General features: G+C 38.5%; 1 protein-coding gene across 2 annotated transcripts in view; it reads left to right on the top strand.

The window, feature by feature from the left end:
* Positions 1-16,625, top strand: part of CFTR (CF transmembrane conductance regulator) — a 152,040-nt gene that overhangs the window by 14,192 nt on the left and 121,223 nt on the right. For both annotated transcript variants that reach the window (XM_043549956.1, XM_027820802.3), the window contains 5 exons: positions 1,160-1,271; positions 9,756-9,971; positions 12,360-12,449; positions 13,919-14,082; positions 15,215-15,340. In XM_043549956.1, the coding sequence (XP_043405891.1) occupies positions 1,160-1,271; positions 9,756-9,971; positions 12,360-12,449; positions 13,919-14,082; positions 15,215-15,340 (708 nt within the window). The remainder of the gene's footprint in view (positions 1-1,159; positions 1,272-9,755; positions 9,972-12,359; positions 12,450-13,918; positions 14,083-15,214; positions 15,341-16,625) is intronic.

Here is a 16,625-nt window from a genome sequence, read left to right on the forward strand (position 1 = left end):
ATCCCTATTGAGTCAAATGGGAGTTTGTGCATTGAGTGAAATTCACCCACATATAGAGGGCCTGCAAAAAGCCTCACTCAAAATAAGGATTGTGTGGCTCTTAAGTAGTGTATAGGCCTTGTGCTGGCCCTGGAATCAGTTTCACCTGTGGGGTGCTTGCAGGAATGGGTCCTAAATGAGAAGCTAAAATAGGGCTTTAAGGTCCAGGTTCTCTAAGGGAGGCTCCTAACTTCCTTTGATCTGTGACTAATTAATTTACTAGCTCTTGCACATACTTTTTTAGTTTTTTAAAGATCCATTTTATCTTTTGCTGTCATCCAGGACAGATTGGCTATGCATTGCTAAGTCTGTCCATTTAGATTAAAATGCAGGGGGCTCCATTTTCAAAAATAACAGTGCTGAGCATCTGCCTGCTGAAAATCAGACCCCTTTAAGATGTCTTTAATTGGGCACCCAAAATCACTAGTCACTGTCCTTTGCCATTTGGTACTGTACTGAGCACCCTGGTGATGCTTAATAAATATTGATACAAGGTACAATTTATACAGGAAGTGTCCAATTCCTTAATCTTTCTATTTGAATGCATGTTATCTTTATTTGCCAAAATTAAAAGTATTAATTTACAATTATCAAATAAATAATTTGTATAAATAGTAAACTTGTCTCTTTGCTTCTGACGGAAGATATACTATACACTAGGAGGCTACCATCTAAAAATCTCTTCAGTGCTGACAAAAACCAATGCAGTCCATTTTTAAAAAGTCACATTTTAGAATAGCTTCTCTTTGTTTTCTTCTTGCTAGGAACTGGAGGAGCTCCAAAACTTTTATTTGCCTATTATTTGTGTATTGGTCTTAAGAAGTACAGCAGGTTTCTTTAAAACATACAACCTGACCTTTTAATGAATTAACTCCCTGCAGGGTGATGTATGGCTGAGTATATAAATCTGCCAAATATGTGGGTGAACTAGATTTGAACTTTTGTTGAGCTAACAAGTCAATGAGGGTCAGATCTTTGGGGTCTCTGCAAGGCTTTGTTTCATCAGCCACCTTAGCTAAATCTCCTTGGATATACTTGAGTGAATTGAACTATGTTAGAGCTGTAGACTCACATATTTGCTCACACAACTTAATGGTCTTGTTTTTTGGTTCCTTTTCAGACAATGGGACAGGGAGCTGGCGACTTCAAAGAAAAAACCTAAACTTATTAACGCTCTTCGACGGTGCTTTTTCTGGAAATTTATGTTTTATGGAATATTGTTATATTTAGGGGTAAGATTTGTTCTTGTTTTGAGTAAACTCTGAATGTTGGTAGCTATCCTGGTGATTGCTAAATTACTGAGGAATCATTCTAATAACTACCTTTTCTTCTCTGTGACGTTGTGTGTAAAGATTACAAGGGTACAGATGCTACAGATACTGGGGAGGCACAGTATACATAGCTTGTGGAGTTTCACAATTGGCTGTTGGTGCCTTGAACCCCCAAAATGTATCAGGACCCTGGTTTTAACATCTAGTCTATAAAGTAGTAAAGTTCTTTAATGTCCTTTGGAATTAAATGCTGTAAGATATTCTTATCAATATGAAATAAATTATTGCATGCTACCAGTGATCTGCATGGGCATCTCCCATTTACATCAAAGGGAGTTTAATTCATATAATCAGCATTTTATCTTAATTTCACTTTAGACTATGGATTTTTACCAACAGATTGTGTAAAACTGATTGTTTGTTTTATGGTGTATTGTGGCTAAGGTCACGGTAGCGTTGTGATCAAACAAATGTAATAGGTTTATTGCTGATGTTGCAATAGTTTCATTACCCTGTTGAAAGAAAAAGAGTAATGTTCTTCTTTCTGTTACACCGGTGTGAATGTGAATGTGATTCTATTGGCATCATTGGAGTTTCTTTTGTATGTCTGCTGGTGCATCAGAGAGCAATATTTGGCCCAAAGGATGTGTATAATGGTGAGATGTTCTAGATAATGGCTTCCAATTACATGAATGTAGGAGTGATAGAAGCTCTTTACATTATGTGTCATTTCCTTCTTCTTAATTCTTAGAATGACAAGTCTAAATAACAAATCTTTTTCAGTAGTTTTGTAGACAAATCTTGATTGACATCATTACGGCTAACAAGCTCTGAGGCCATGTGTGCATATTTATTACAATATAAATTTGTCCGTAAAAACAGTAGTATTTCATACAGCAGATTGACTGTAGCTCTGGGCATCATTAGACAAAAAATAGAGTCAGGAAGTCTAGAAGGACAATATAATGAAGAAGTGAGAAGTTGTAAAACTTAGCATTCTGTTTTATCTGAAAAACAAAACCGCCCCCCAAAACTAAGTGTTGCGTACCTACCTCTATTGGTTAATCCTAGCGCTTCCTTTTAAAAAACTATTCAATAACCACCACCTTTTTTAAAAAGGAAAAAAAATGTGGAACCAACTACATATGTTCTTATAAGTTAAGGGTAACCCTTCTTAGGCACAACAGCATTGAATGGATATTTGGGACCGTTCACATCAGCCATGTGTAGTTTAGTATTTTAAGAACTCTGTGACGTTGGGTTACATTTTTAAAATGAAAGACTTGATGCTGAATAATCACTTCTATGGAGTTTTCAGGTTAACAATGTAAGAGTTTAAAGGGTCCTTTTTCATTTTTAAACCAGATTTATCAAAATTCTCTAACTGCATACACAAAAAGTCTCTGTTTTCCTAGCTATTGACAGACAGACACAATTTCTGGATAGACAGAGATATTGGGCTCAATCCTCAGATGCACAGATGAGGAAAGGTGTCAGGGAAGGGTGGCTCGTAAGCCACCTTTCAGCTGGCTAGTATCTGAAATAGTCCCTGGTTGCTTGGCATAATTTAGAACCGCCTCAGGGCTCCTCTAAATTACACTGTCTGCAGCCAGAAGCTACCCCAGCAAGAATCTGGTTGGAGAGGTATGTATTCTGCTTCCTCTTTACCTGTCCTGTCCTATCCTCCATTCAGGGGAAGTTTAGAGCTGCCTGCAGAAGTTGTACACCACCAGAATACTCTTCTGTTTCCCCTTGGTAACCCCTTTAAGGTAGCTTTCTGACTCTTTTGCTTTGCAAAGCAGGAAAATAGGAACTAAGGATTCAACCAATTCTCCCTCTCTCTTTGTATGTACAGACAGGCAAATACTAAATTAGACTATGAGCTCTCTGGGACAGGGAGCATCTTCTTTGTTGTGTAGCTGTCCAGTGCCTAGCACAGTGGGACCCAGATTCTTGACTGGAGAAGGTGCTCCTGTAATATACAAATATATAATAATAATGAAGATGAGGAAATGAAGGAGAGAATAGGACATTGAAGGAAGGAGAAAGAGAAGCTAGTCTGAGGGAAATGTGCACTGGAAAAGGCAAGGGTTTGAGGAAAAGAAACATAACCTACTTTAGAAGGAAAATTGTGCTGATGAAATGGAAGTGAAAAAGAGGAGGAACAAAAATAAGGGAGCTATTGTACTGCAAATTAATAGTTTTTTAAAATGTGCTGTTCAGTGCCACTATACTAAGAGAAACCGAAGTACACATGTTTTTGTTGAATGTGCATGTGTACACAGACACACACAAATTCAGGCCTGGTGTCATTCAGCAGGACAACTCATTTCCTTGCTGGCGTTGCACACATTTCTCTTGGATTCATGCCTTATTACAGTTTTCTCTTACGTTTTTATCTGTAGATTTGATGGTTTTACTCTGGCCTACTTGGGGCTATTGAGAAGATTCAGCTAGTGCAGATTGTGACTGCTCATCTACTTGGAGGGTATAGTGTATCTGTGCTCGATAGCCTGCATTGGCTTCTGCTTCACTTTGGTTGCTATTCAGAGTTGTCTGGGTATGTGTGTGGGGTGGTACTCCCACAGAAAATTAATCAAGCATCTTTGAGAACAGGTTCCTCAAATGCATTTCCTCTGTGTATAATCACTAAAAATCAAGGAAATCACCAATCCAGACAAGATTAACATCCACACCAATCTCATTTCACATATTCCCACAACAAAATCTTTATAATACCCAAATGCCCTCATGGAATTTTATCAGCTTCTCAAGAGATATTGCCTCGGATACTTCTACCCATCAACTCCTTTAGAGGTGAAGAGGGGGCTGATTTTGGGCTGTGCAAAAGGAGGCGAGCAGACAGGTTCAAAAGAACGTAAGAATAGCCATACTGGGTCAGAACAATTGTCCAGCTAGTCCATTATCCTGTCTTCTGACAGTGGCAATGCCAGATGGACCAAACAGGGCAGTTATGAAGTGATCCATCCCCTGTCATCCAGAGACAGCATCTGGCATGCAGAGGCTTAGGGACACCCACAGCTTGGGGTTGCATCCCTGACCATTTTGGCTAATAGCCAAATGAATGCATCTAGTTTTTGAACCCAGTTATAGTCTTGGCCTTCACAACATCCTCTGACAAAGAGTTCCAGAGGTTCACTGTGTGTTGTGTGAAGAAATACTTCCTTTTGTTTGTTTTAAACCTGCTGCCTATTAATTTCATCAGGTGACCTCAGTTCTTGTGTTATGAGAATGGGTAAATAGCACTTCCTTATTCACTTTCTTCACACCATTAATGATTTTATAGACATCTATTATATCCCCCGCAGTCATCTCTTCTCCAAGTTGAACAGTCCCAGGCTTTTAAATCTTCCTCATGTGGAAGCTGTTCTATGCCCCAATCAAATTTGTTGTCCTTTTCTGAACCTTTTCCAATTCTTATATATCATTTTTGAGATGGGACAACCAGAACTGCACACAGTTTTCAAGGTGTAGGTGTACCATGCATTTATATAGTGGCATTATGACTTTTGGTGACTTATTCGTCCCGTTCCTAACATACTATTAGCTTTTCAGGCAGTGAGGAAGAGTTAGGAGTGGGAATGAAGAAAGCCCATTAATCCCTGCCCTATCTTTAAATCCTGAATCTTTGAGGGTTTTTGGGTGGGTATTATGGGAGCCAGTTAACCTTAATCCATCCCTCTTTGTGACCTCATAATTCATTAACAGGGAAACCTTTTTTATGTCACAAGCACTGGACTGTAATATCATTCAGTGGCAGAAGAATTAGCTTTGAAGACTGATTAGGAAAGAGAAATCTCTGTTTATACAAAATATCTTGTAATCAGCAATGATGGGGAACGGAAATGTAGAAAAACTGACAGTTCAATGAGTCTTTTGTAACATGCATATAGTTCAAGGTTTGCTAGTGTGTAGCAATGATTCTGTAAGAGTCTGGCTCAAACTCACAAAAACAAGGGAAATCACACCTACAGCCAAATATTCAGTCTAAGGTTCTGGCCCTAACTTTTTCTGCATAAGGAAATTAACAACAAGAAAATAATATAAACTGACACTGGCTGCTCCAGCATATTAGGGTTCTGTATTCCGCACAACATTGTGTTTAAAAAGTTAACACTATACAAAAACAATGTTCAAAATATTAAATGGATTGGCCTCTATCAGCTTGCTAGTTTCTAAAGGATACTTTTTAAAGTGATTGCTGAAAAATGAAGGCTGACAATTGGAGCATTGGAATAGGGCCAGATTTTGAGTCTCATGAACACAATTCCCACTGGAGTCGGAGTGAGGACTTCAGGCTTTGTAAAAACAAAACAAAAATGAATATGGGTTTTAACCTTGCTTTCCTTTTGAATTCCTGCTATTCGTATAGCACCTGTTGCAACCAGCACCACAGCTCTGCTCTCAGTAGATCTAATAATTTCTCCCTCTCTCTCACCTCATGCACCTTAGGTAATGATGTTACTGAAGGGCAGACACTTGCATTCTGGTATCCTAGCATGCTATAATTCACTTTCATAAATTGTTGTGTTACGCACATCAAACTGTTCATGGTTTGTTCTGTGTATCTGCTTCCCTGCTGCCCTAAACATCTATATTCCTCAACCATTAGATGTCTCTTTAAAGAAAAAAAAACACACTTCTTGCAAGCAATTTACTAGCCAGTTAACCACTTAGTTGTGAGCATAGTTGTAATACATCTGTACAATACTCTCTTTCAAGCATACTTGCATAACTGTATATTGGTTAGTGTCCATTCAGGCAAATTAACTGTATCACAAATGCAGAAACAGTTTTAACTTTCCCCCTCCTTGCTCTCAAAGTACTTGTTTGGGTTTTTTAACCTCTAATGCACTTTGGTGCAATATAAATCAATATAGCCATACCTGGGTAATTTTTACTGCTGTCATTTACACTATAGGAGTTTAAATTTAGGTAACAGAATGAATATCCCTGAAATTCTCCTGTTGTGTAATTTTAGAACTGACCATTTACATGTCCACTGCTGAGCTACTCTATGGACACATGCAAAAACGGGGTTGGGTGCTACTCAAGAAGGTTGAGGTGTTCAATGCCTATTTTGCTTCAGTCTTCACTAAAAAGGTTAAATTACTATAAAGTGGGTGCACAACTTGTTGAAAGACCATACTCAAAAAGTAGTTCTCAATGGTTCACTGTCAGACTGGGAGGGGGTATCTAGTGTGTGCCCAGGGGTCACTCTTGGGTTCAATACTATTCAATATTTTAATTAATGACTTGGATAATGGAGCGGAGAGTATGCTTATAAAATTTGCAATGACACCAAGCAGGGAGGGATTGCAAGCACTTTGGAGGACAGGATTAGAATTCAAAATGACCTTGAAAAATTGGAGAAATGGTCTGAATTCAACTCAATGACATTCAGTAAAGATAAGGACAAAGTATTTCATGAGGAAGGAGAAAGCAAAAACACAACTTCAAAATGGGGAATAACTGGCTCGGCGATAGTACTGCTCAAAAGGATCATAAATTGAATATGAGTCAACAATATGATGCTGTTGCAAAAAAGGCGAATATCATTCTGGGGTGTATGAGTAAGAGTGTTGTAGGGTAATTGCCCTGTTTTATTCAACACTGGTGAGGCCTCTGCTGGAGTATTGTGTCTAATTCTGGGTGCCACACTTTAGGAAAGATGTGGACAGATTGGAGAAAATCCAGAAGAGAGCAAGAAAAATCATAAATTTAGAAAACCTGATTATGGGGAAAGGTTAAAAACACAAGGCATGTTTGTTCTTGAGAAAAGAAGACTGAGGTGACAGTCTACAAATATGCTAAGGGCTGTCATAAAGAGGCTCATGATCAATTATTCTCCATGTCCACTGAAGGTAGGACAAGAAAGCATTGGCTTAATCGGCAGGAAGGGAAGTTTAGTTCAGATATTGGGAAAAGCTTTTAACTATAAGGGGAGTGAAGTTCTGGAATAGGCTTCCAAGGAAGGTTGTGGAATCCCCATCATTGGAGGCTTTTAAGAAGATTTTGGATAAACACCAAGGTTTACTTGGCCCTGCCTAAACTTTAGCAGGCTGGACTTGATGAAATATCCAGGTTGCCTCCCGCACTACATTTCTATAATTAATGTCTGCAGAATTCAGAGTGGCTCAGCAGGTGAATATTCTTTTAAATAGTCCTATTGCCTCCCACACAGGTACACATCTCATACCAGATAGGCAAGACATTCTAGTTAGCTTAAAGTTATATTAATATTTGTTAGCTGTTAACTTGTCAGAATTACAGGACAGAACAATATGAAAAATACCCAGATTTGCCTTTCTGTGTGCGTATTAAATATCAGTCTCTCGCATATATGATCTCTCTGCCAACATGATCTAGCAAATAAGGTGGCACGTTGCCAGTCATTATTCTTTGTATATTCCTGTAAACCTGTAAATCACCTTGCTTCAATTAGCTGAAAACATATTTGATGTCTCTATATACACAACAAACACAGTCACAGAGCATGGTATTTCCACTGATGCATAAATGGAATAAATTGTAAATACCAGAGTACATGCTACTTAAGACAGATGTATAAAACTTACCTGGGAATCTCAGGGAACATGAAACAAAGCAACGCCCATGTCCTTGAAAGCACTGCCCATGTCCTTGTTTCACATTTTTATGAGATGTATGAAGTTGTGATTTGCTGCTCACAGATGCAGATGGTCTTAACACAGCTGTCTAATGTTGTGTATCTGTGTCTGTGTGTGTTTTGTAAACACTCCTCCTTTGCCTACTAAGAACACTATTGTCTTTGTCAAACCAGGACTCAAGTTTACAGTATTTGTGTTGACACAATTATATTTAATCTGGCAAAGGTAGTACTTAACACAGGTGATCTATTCCGGGTATACATTTTCATTTCCTGTGTTGAAACAGTCAACTAACTTTTCTATTCTGATGTGATTGTAGCACATGATGTAAAAGCAGTTAGTAATGCTGTTGTCTTGATAACCATAAGTAATTTAAAGAGTGTGGAGAGGAAAAGAAAAATCAAAGGGGAAAGTCCTGACCTATTTATCACTGAAAACCCTGAGTTACAACTGAGCTCCAGTAGCTCATGTCTTCCTCTCTTCCTGCATGGTAACTCTCCCTGGCACTCAGTTTGGGGGCACCATTTAGGAACATTTAAAGTGTATCACACATCTGTACAAAGAGAGTTTTGCAACTGTCTATTTGTTTAGCATTTGACACGCTCACTCTCTTTGCTGGGAGAGAAACAAATACGATGGGAAGCGAAAAGGGGACACACACACACACACACACACACACACAAAGTTCTTAGCACTAACAATTAAACAAACCACTGAGCTCATTCATATTTCACAACCCTTCTGTGGTTTCCACAGAATATAAAGGAGAAAGTCATACCAAGGAACTCAGGTGATTTTTGCATCTGTATTTTGGGTGGGGTGAGAGGTAGAGAGAAAGAGGTTGTAAGTGGTCAAAAATGAGAAATTGAGCAAGGCCTGGACAGAGGAAATGGAGGGAAACAGACCTATTCTCCTGGCACAGAGCAAACACCAGTAGGATTTAGTGACAGCAGTAATGAAGGATAAGGAGAGAAGTGGGGCAAAGCTGATCTCAGGCCCAAGATAAATATAGTGGTCGATTAATATCCACATAGCTATACCAGAGTATTTGTGTTTCGTGCTCTTTTCGTTATTTCCTATCCTTTCCCTTATGTTTCATCCTATTTCTTCTGTTGTTGTTCTGCTAACATTCACTTTAGGACATATTATGAATCTGGCTGTGCCTTATTTGGTTCAGTGATGCACAAGGTAGACTGGTACCCAATGGTTAGGGTGAAGAACCAGCATCTAAAGTGCTTCTGGATTCAAATGTGCTGAGTCATTAACTCAGTTGTTCAGAAGGCTAAAATTAGGGTCTCACTAAAAAAAAACCACCAAAAAAACCCCCAGCGCAAGCATGTACACACAGGAAAGGTTGAATGGACTAATTGCTTATATTGTTTCTGTTTCTTTATGAGAGACACATTTTGAGAATAAAATCTTTCCCCGTGAGCTTGAAAAGTAAATCTAGAAACATATTGCTAATTTAAGCACTTTAACATGAGTTACATATCTCAAGAGCAGTAGATATTCTTAAAGTCTATGGCCTGGTTTCACTATTGCATTAATAAAATTTTATGTTGGCTTAACTCCATTGACTTCATTGGAGTTACAAGAACATAATACTGGCGTAAAGCCATGGTGAATCAAGCACTTTATGGCTATTGTATCTTCTTATAATTTGCACTGTGAAGAGAGCAAGCATCCTTGCTTACGATATACTGGAAGTAAATGGTTGATACAGCTTGAAATTAAAAAGTTGTCTGTTCTGAAAAAGAAATTAACTACAAATGCTTTCTCTTGTCTTCTCCTGCAGGAAGTCACCAAATCTGTGCAACCTCTTTTACTGGGAAGAATAATAGCCTCCTATGATACGAGCAACTACCATGAGCGATCCATAGCTTACTATCTGGGCATAGGCTTGTGCCTTCTCTTCATTGTGAGGACACTGCTTCTGCACCCTGCTATATTTGGCCTTCATCATATAGGAATGCAAATAAGAATAGCCATGTTTAGTTTAATTTACAAAAAGGTAGCTTTTTCACTTTCACTTGAATGAATAAGAAAGCAAAATTATTGTATTTAGTGTATGCTGCTGGCACAAGAACATTTTCAGAAGAGGGGAGGTTTTAGGCAACAAACTATAGGAGAGATCGGGTTTGAATAATAAAGTGAACATAAAGCACAAGGAAAAACTACTCTACAGCATGCAGTTTCCTGCATCCCAGTTATTTATTGACTGTCGTTTTGAAGATTTCCTTTTAAGTGGCTCAAATCTGCCCTCAGATTGATACTGTTGATCTACAGAATTGGAAGCATTCAGTGGTTACCATTAAAAAGTAAACATTTGCCAACAGACATCACACACTCATCACTGTTATATTCTATATTAAATATGGGGAAATCCCCTGTTATATCTCAGATAGTGATATGTAATAATGCTTGGCAGATGCTGACTTTTTTATGGTGCCTATGTATGCATTATATTATCTAGAAGCTGGTGCCCTAAAATTATTTGTCGACCAAGATTCTTCCTTCCTCTGAAAAGTGTCTAGTAACAGATGTTCATGTGCTCTTTGTTTTGAAAATGAGAAAATCTCAAAAGGACTGTGATTTTTGCCAAACACAGCTCTATTTAGCCAAATGCATGTATTATTCATATGCTACAATCTGAAAACTGGCAAATTTTGAGTTAATACAGGGCATTGCTGTTGGAAGTGTATGTGTGTGGAAGAGGGATTGTGCTAGAATAGTTTTTAGATCACAGCTCCTTCCTGTTGTAAAATCCTGATGATTCTCCTCACCTATTCAAAATCACATTTTGCCAGCTGTAGGATGATGTACTTACATAACAAAAGACCACATCCCCCATTATAATCAAATCCATGTTGAAAAAAATTATCCCTAGATAAAAAACTATCAAAACTAGCTGAGAGGATATACTTTTCAGATCACATCCAGTGGTAGTCTTAGGCCACATCTACACTAGTGAGGTTATAGTAGCACAGTTGAACCGATGCAGCTGTGCCGCTGTAAGATTGCTCTTGTAGCCGCTCTATGCCGATGGGAGAGAGCTCTGCCATCAACATAATTAAACCACTCCCAATGAACGGCGAAAGCTATGTCAATGGGAAAGTTGTCTCCTGCCGACTCGGCGCTGTCCACACCGGTTCTTCTGTCGGTGTAACTTATGTCACTCAGAGAGGTGTTTTTTTCACACCTCTGAGCAACATAAACTATACTGACAAAAGTGCCAGTGTAGACGTAGCCTTAGGCTCTATGCTTCCAGGGTCCCCAAACATACTCATACATTTCACCTACTAGCTGAAGTGAGCCACTGGTTTGATGAAGAACAGAATCTTCAGTGCAGCAGTTTTCGCTTTGTGAAACTGCTGAGCAAATCTCCTGAACAATGGAAATCTTGCTCTTCAACAAAATAGCTGCTATTTTGTTGAAAATCTTCTTCTCTGATGCAATACAAAAGCTCCTGGACTAGTAAAATCCATTCCCCATGCGTCAAGTATCAATCATCAATTTTGGATTCCAGGAACATTACTGGGGGCATATGTCCAAAGGCTGTATTCCTCCCCTAAAGTATTCAAAAAGCCTTCTTCATACCTTGTCAAAGAGCAGAAGTAGCCAAGTAAATCTTGTTCTCCATTAGCTAACTGTTTAGCATAAAGATGTAGTTTTGTGATGAATAGTGGTAATAATTGTTTTCTTCTTGTAGTTAAAGCAATTCTATAACTCCAGACCAAAATCTTTTTGACTTTCTACAGTTTGTTGTTTTTAAGCTACCAGGGGCTGAAAAAACATAAGACTCAGATATATGGACTTTAAAATACCAATTGTTAACTAATTATAAATTAGAAACCCATTAATAGATTTATGGGAAAATACTCAGAAGATTCAAGTTTTACTCAGAGATTTTGTGCTGAAAATTTGGGACCGGTCGGGTGTGGATTTTATATAAAAACGAAGAGGTTGAAATCCCATGTTAAGTGCAAAATAGAACCTAACTTTAACTATGGAGTTGTTACTGCTCCTCATTACAAATTTCACCATGTCTGTCAAGAAATTCTTGTTAAGGTGTGCACTCTAGAGGATTTGGGACCATACACAGAAACACTCAGCATGCATGTGTAATTCAGTCTTGCCTTACATATAGAAATATGCAACAAAGTAAAAGCTAGGTTAAAAAAAAGTCCATACTGTATTTGAAAAGTAATATAATGAATACATTAAACTTTAGTGATATAAATAGAACGGATTTAATAAGTGTTTTTCTTTGTAACAAAGATAGCAAATGAAACATTTGTATTACTGTTCACTGGCTGTTAATTACTAATATTTCTATTTATTCTCTTTTATTCAACTAAGTTACAAGGCCAGTCATCTACTGTTTTGTATTATTTTGCAGACCTTAAAACTGTCAAGCAGAGTCCTAGATAAAATAAGCACTGGACAACTCATTAGTCTCCTTTCCAACAATTTGAACAAATTTGACGAGGTATGTCACTGCTTGTTTAAGCTCCTGTATTTGTTGTATCACAGAAACAAAAGTGAGTGACTGCAAAACTTCAAACAGTTCTAGAAGCGTTAGTATCACCATGGCGACAGTCAAGCAATGGCAATAAATGGCCAACTGTGGTGAGCTGTTCTCATCTTAAGAAAATCCCAAACTGCATTCCCACCTGCATGATGTGTGGGTGTGTAGTCAGGGAGTGGCTGATTCAGACCACATCTTCTGCCATCTCCTGTAGCCAAGACAGCGGGGTAGCAGCACAAACCTGTAAAGCAAAGAGTGCTAGTAGTAGTATGTGGATTGTACAGTACTGTATGTTACTCAGTTGATGGAAGGGCCTAGAAACTCCATGAATTTCAAGTCACAGAGTGTCTGTTTGGCCATCCTATTGGGAGGAGAGGCATGCCACTTCCAACTACAGCTAGCATAAGGCTGAGGTGTGAGGAAGACAGGAAGAGTAGAACTTCTCATGTGATACTCGGGAGGCAATCAGCTAGTGTGGTTATGAATACAAGTACAAACCCTTCGCTAGACAAATACTACCTTGTGCATCCTTCTCCAAACCTCTTGACAGCATCGCTCCCTCAGGACCTATGCTGTCATACAAATGCTAGTATGATATAGACTTGTACCCCCACCATACATCTTGTATGGCAAATAGCTATTAATCTCTATGGCCAGGATGCTGCAGGCATCAGCCATCTCCCCCCGTCAACTGCTCCCACCCTGCTGCCCCTGCTCCCAAAACCACAGAGCTGCCAACTCACAGAGGGGAATTCTACGCTGCTTGTACATCACCCTCACTCCCTCTCTGCACGTACCAGCCCTTATTGCCTAACACTTGTGAGGTTTTTCGTTTCTCAGGATGTGCACTGTCCATGACATTATTTGGACTATAGGAGTTGGCCCTAAATCCATCCCAGGGAAAACAAATGAGGGAGATGACCATATAGGGAGCAGGTTGTTTTGAATTAATTGCATATACAGCCTTAGTCACTCTTTCATCGAAATAAGTTACCTTCCATAACAATTTTAAATAATTCTTCATAGGTTCTTTCATATATCTTGTCTCATCTGGCAGTGATTGAAAACATAGAGGGGAGAGGACAGGGGGGAATCCTGGTCCCTGTGAAGTCAATGGCCAAACTCCTACATGCCTATATGGGGCCAGGATTTCACTTTGTATTTATACAGCTTCGAGGAGAGTTGGGGACTGAACTTTGTCCCTTGAAAAAAACAAAGCTCATGTGTGGAATGTATATATGCATTGGTATGTCCTCAGTGTAATTAACACCCACATTGCTATGTGCTCAGAACCACAAAATCTCCTCTATAAACTTGTTTTACTACTGGAAATTCTTTTCCTATTCTTTGTGCAAATTGTTCAGAGTATCACCTCAATAGCTCCTCTCTCTTTCATATTGTCTGAGTATTTTTGCTGTGGATTTTTGCAGGGGCTAGCATTGGCTCATTTTGTATGGATTGGACCTTTACAAGTGGTGCTACTGATGGGACTGCTGGTGGAGATGTTAGGGCCCACAGCATTTTGTGGACTTTTCTTTGTGATAATCATGGCCCTTTTCCAAGCTGGGTTAGGACGAATGATGATGAAGTACAGGTGACAAAATGTTAAAGATGTTCTAAATAATTGTATGTTTTCACAAGACATATTGCTTTATGATACTTATGGTCCTCACTTAAAAATGTTACTCCGTTAGAGTCTGCTCTTCTGAGGACAGGATTACACAAAAAAAAAATGTGAAGTAAAGAAAACACAATAGAAGCACTTGGAGAAGGGTAGAAAAATATTATTGGGCTAATGCTGATGTGGTTCTTTAATAGACTAATACATTAATAATTAATTGGTCATCTTACAATTAGTTTGTAAGATTATTTCACATATGGGGGATAGTCCTGACTTAAATCAATGGGGCTCCATGGTGAGTAAATAAGCACAGAATCTGGTCCTATTTCCAAATCTTGGTATTTATATAGGTTGATTGTTTTGCAACTGTGTTTATAGCCATTGCCTTGCAAAGCAAGATCCTAACTTTTTTTTGCCTCTTCATGAAGTAAATAAAATTGAAAGAAAAATGGGGAAAGTCAGAAGGAAATAATGGAAGAAAAGGAGATTTAAAAGCAAACTGGAGATTGGGAGAGCAGGAACACACACCAGAATACAGGAAATTAGATACAAAAATGACTTTAGTAAAGTTCGTTGCGCCAATTCATCCCCAAAGTCAGTGGAGGTTCCTCCCTGAAGACAGTGGAGTTCAACCAGGGCTGAATTTAGTCCCTTTTTCTTAATGAACAATGTTTAAAAATAGAATCAAATTCTAAAGATAAACAGATACTATTGTTAACATACACAAAGCCAAACCTTACTTACCTTACACTGGAATTCCCACTGATATGTCACAAATGAGTAAAATGAGCACAATTTGCCCCATAAAATGGCAGATAAGGCATAACCTTGCATTCCTTGTGAACTCCACATGCCTCTTAATCAGAATTTGGAGGGTGCAAAGAACGTAGGTTCAGGGTCTTATTTATTAACAGTGAGTGTGTAAATATTAAAAATTAAGTGTTTAATATGTATAAAGTAGTGAGAAATTTTATAAAATATTAAGAGTCATTGTCAATTATGTGAGTCATACTTCCTAGAGTTTTTCTTCATAATGCATTAATTATTTGTCTTTGAATGCACAGTATTATTCACTATTATTATTTAATGCCTCATTATTTTACAGAGACCGGAGGGCAGGAAAGACAAATGAGAGACTTGTGATCACCTCAGAAATAATTGAGAATATACAGTCAGTTAAAGCTTATTGTTGGGAAGATGCAATGGAAAAAATGATTGAAGGCCTTCGAGAGTAAGTGTATTCATTTGTCAGACTCATTTCTATAAGATTAAAAAAATTAAAATTCTTAGATGCCTATGAATAGCATCCATGGTTACGTTAGCTAGGAAACAAGACCCATCAGTATTCATCCTTCATAAATGGGCCATCAGCAGGCAGTGGGAGGAACATTCCCTCACTGTGGTTTTGTTTCTCCCCCAATTTATCAAGTGCAGTATGGAAGTTTTGTGGTTCTGTTTTTTGCTTTCTCCAAACCATTTGATAAAAGCAACTCTAAATGACAGGGCATGAGTGGAGATGGTCCATTGGTCTGTTATTTCCATCTTGCTGTATAAAGCAACTAGCCCCCTCAGATGGTGTTTCATGTATTCTAAAAGGAATGCAGAGGAAAAACTCCCGTTCTGGGCTTGGAAACAGCTGGTTTTTTTCATCTCTAAAATGTTGATGGTTATGGAAAAAAAATCAGAAGACTTGGCTGCTTAGCTATATGTAACTGACATTCAATGTTACCATTTAACAGGTATAGGTAAAGGCAATCCTAGCATCTGTATTTGTTTCTAGCTAACCTATTCCTTACCCTACCAAAAAAATGGTATCTGTGAGATTATGATTATTCAAGGCTTTCTTCCAATTCTGAAGCAGAGGTATGAATCCTCTGCAGCTATTTTGCACAGACTTCATTAAAGACCCCTTCAAATCTTGTAATACAAGGCTGTTGGGGTCATGTCATGCTTAAGAGTTAGAAGTACTCCTGCTTTACATGGCTATACTGGACTTATAAATGTGATAATCTGGGAGATCTTTGTGCAACTACCCATTTTAACCTCCAGAGCTGAAAGTATAAATCACTATAATTTGAGCCACAGAGCCAGGCTCCCTACAGAAGAGCTGTAACAGATTCACAACCAGTACAGATCGGGCATGGTGGGGAAGAAGGGACATAAAACATGCTGGCTGGTGGGTTACTCTTGCATCAAACCTATGGGAGTAGTGCATCTACTCCCACAGAAAGAGTAGGAATTAAGCTTCAAGTGTGTGGCTGGGAAAATAACAAAAAAGAACAGAAGAAATGTAAGGACCATATTTCATGTAAATAAAAGGAATGAAATAATATTATTACCCAAACATGTCCTTATTGTGCAGCTGCTTATGTTGTGCCTTTTAAATGGCAACCCATAGAAAGTGCAGCGCTTGTTTCCTTCAGTGCAGAGAAGTCCTTGAAAATGATGGTACCTGTAATCTATTTTGATTCAATATGGGCTGAGAGGCTGAGTTTGGATCCAGATCTGAATTAGGG

Source organism: Chelonia mydas, chromosome 1 (genome assembly GCF_015237465.2).
Source record: "Chelonia mydas isolate rCheMyd1 chromosome 1, rCheMyd1.pri.v2, whole genome shotgun sequence".
Classification (NCBI taxonomy): domain Eukaryota; kingdom Metazoa; phylum Chordata; order Testudines; family Cheloniidae; genus Chelonia; species Chelonia mydas.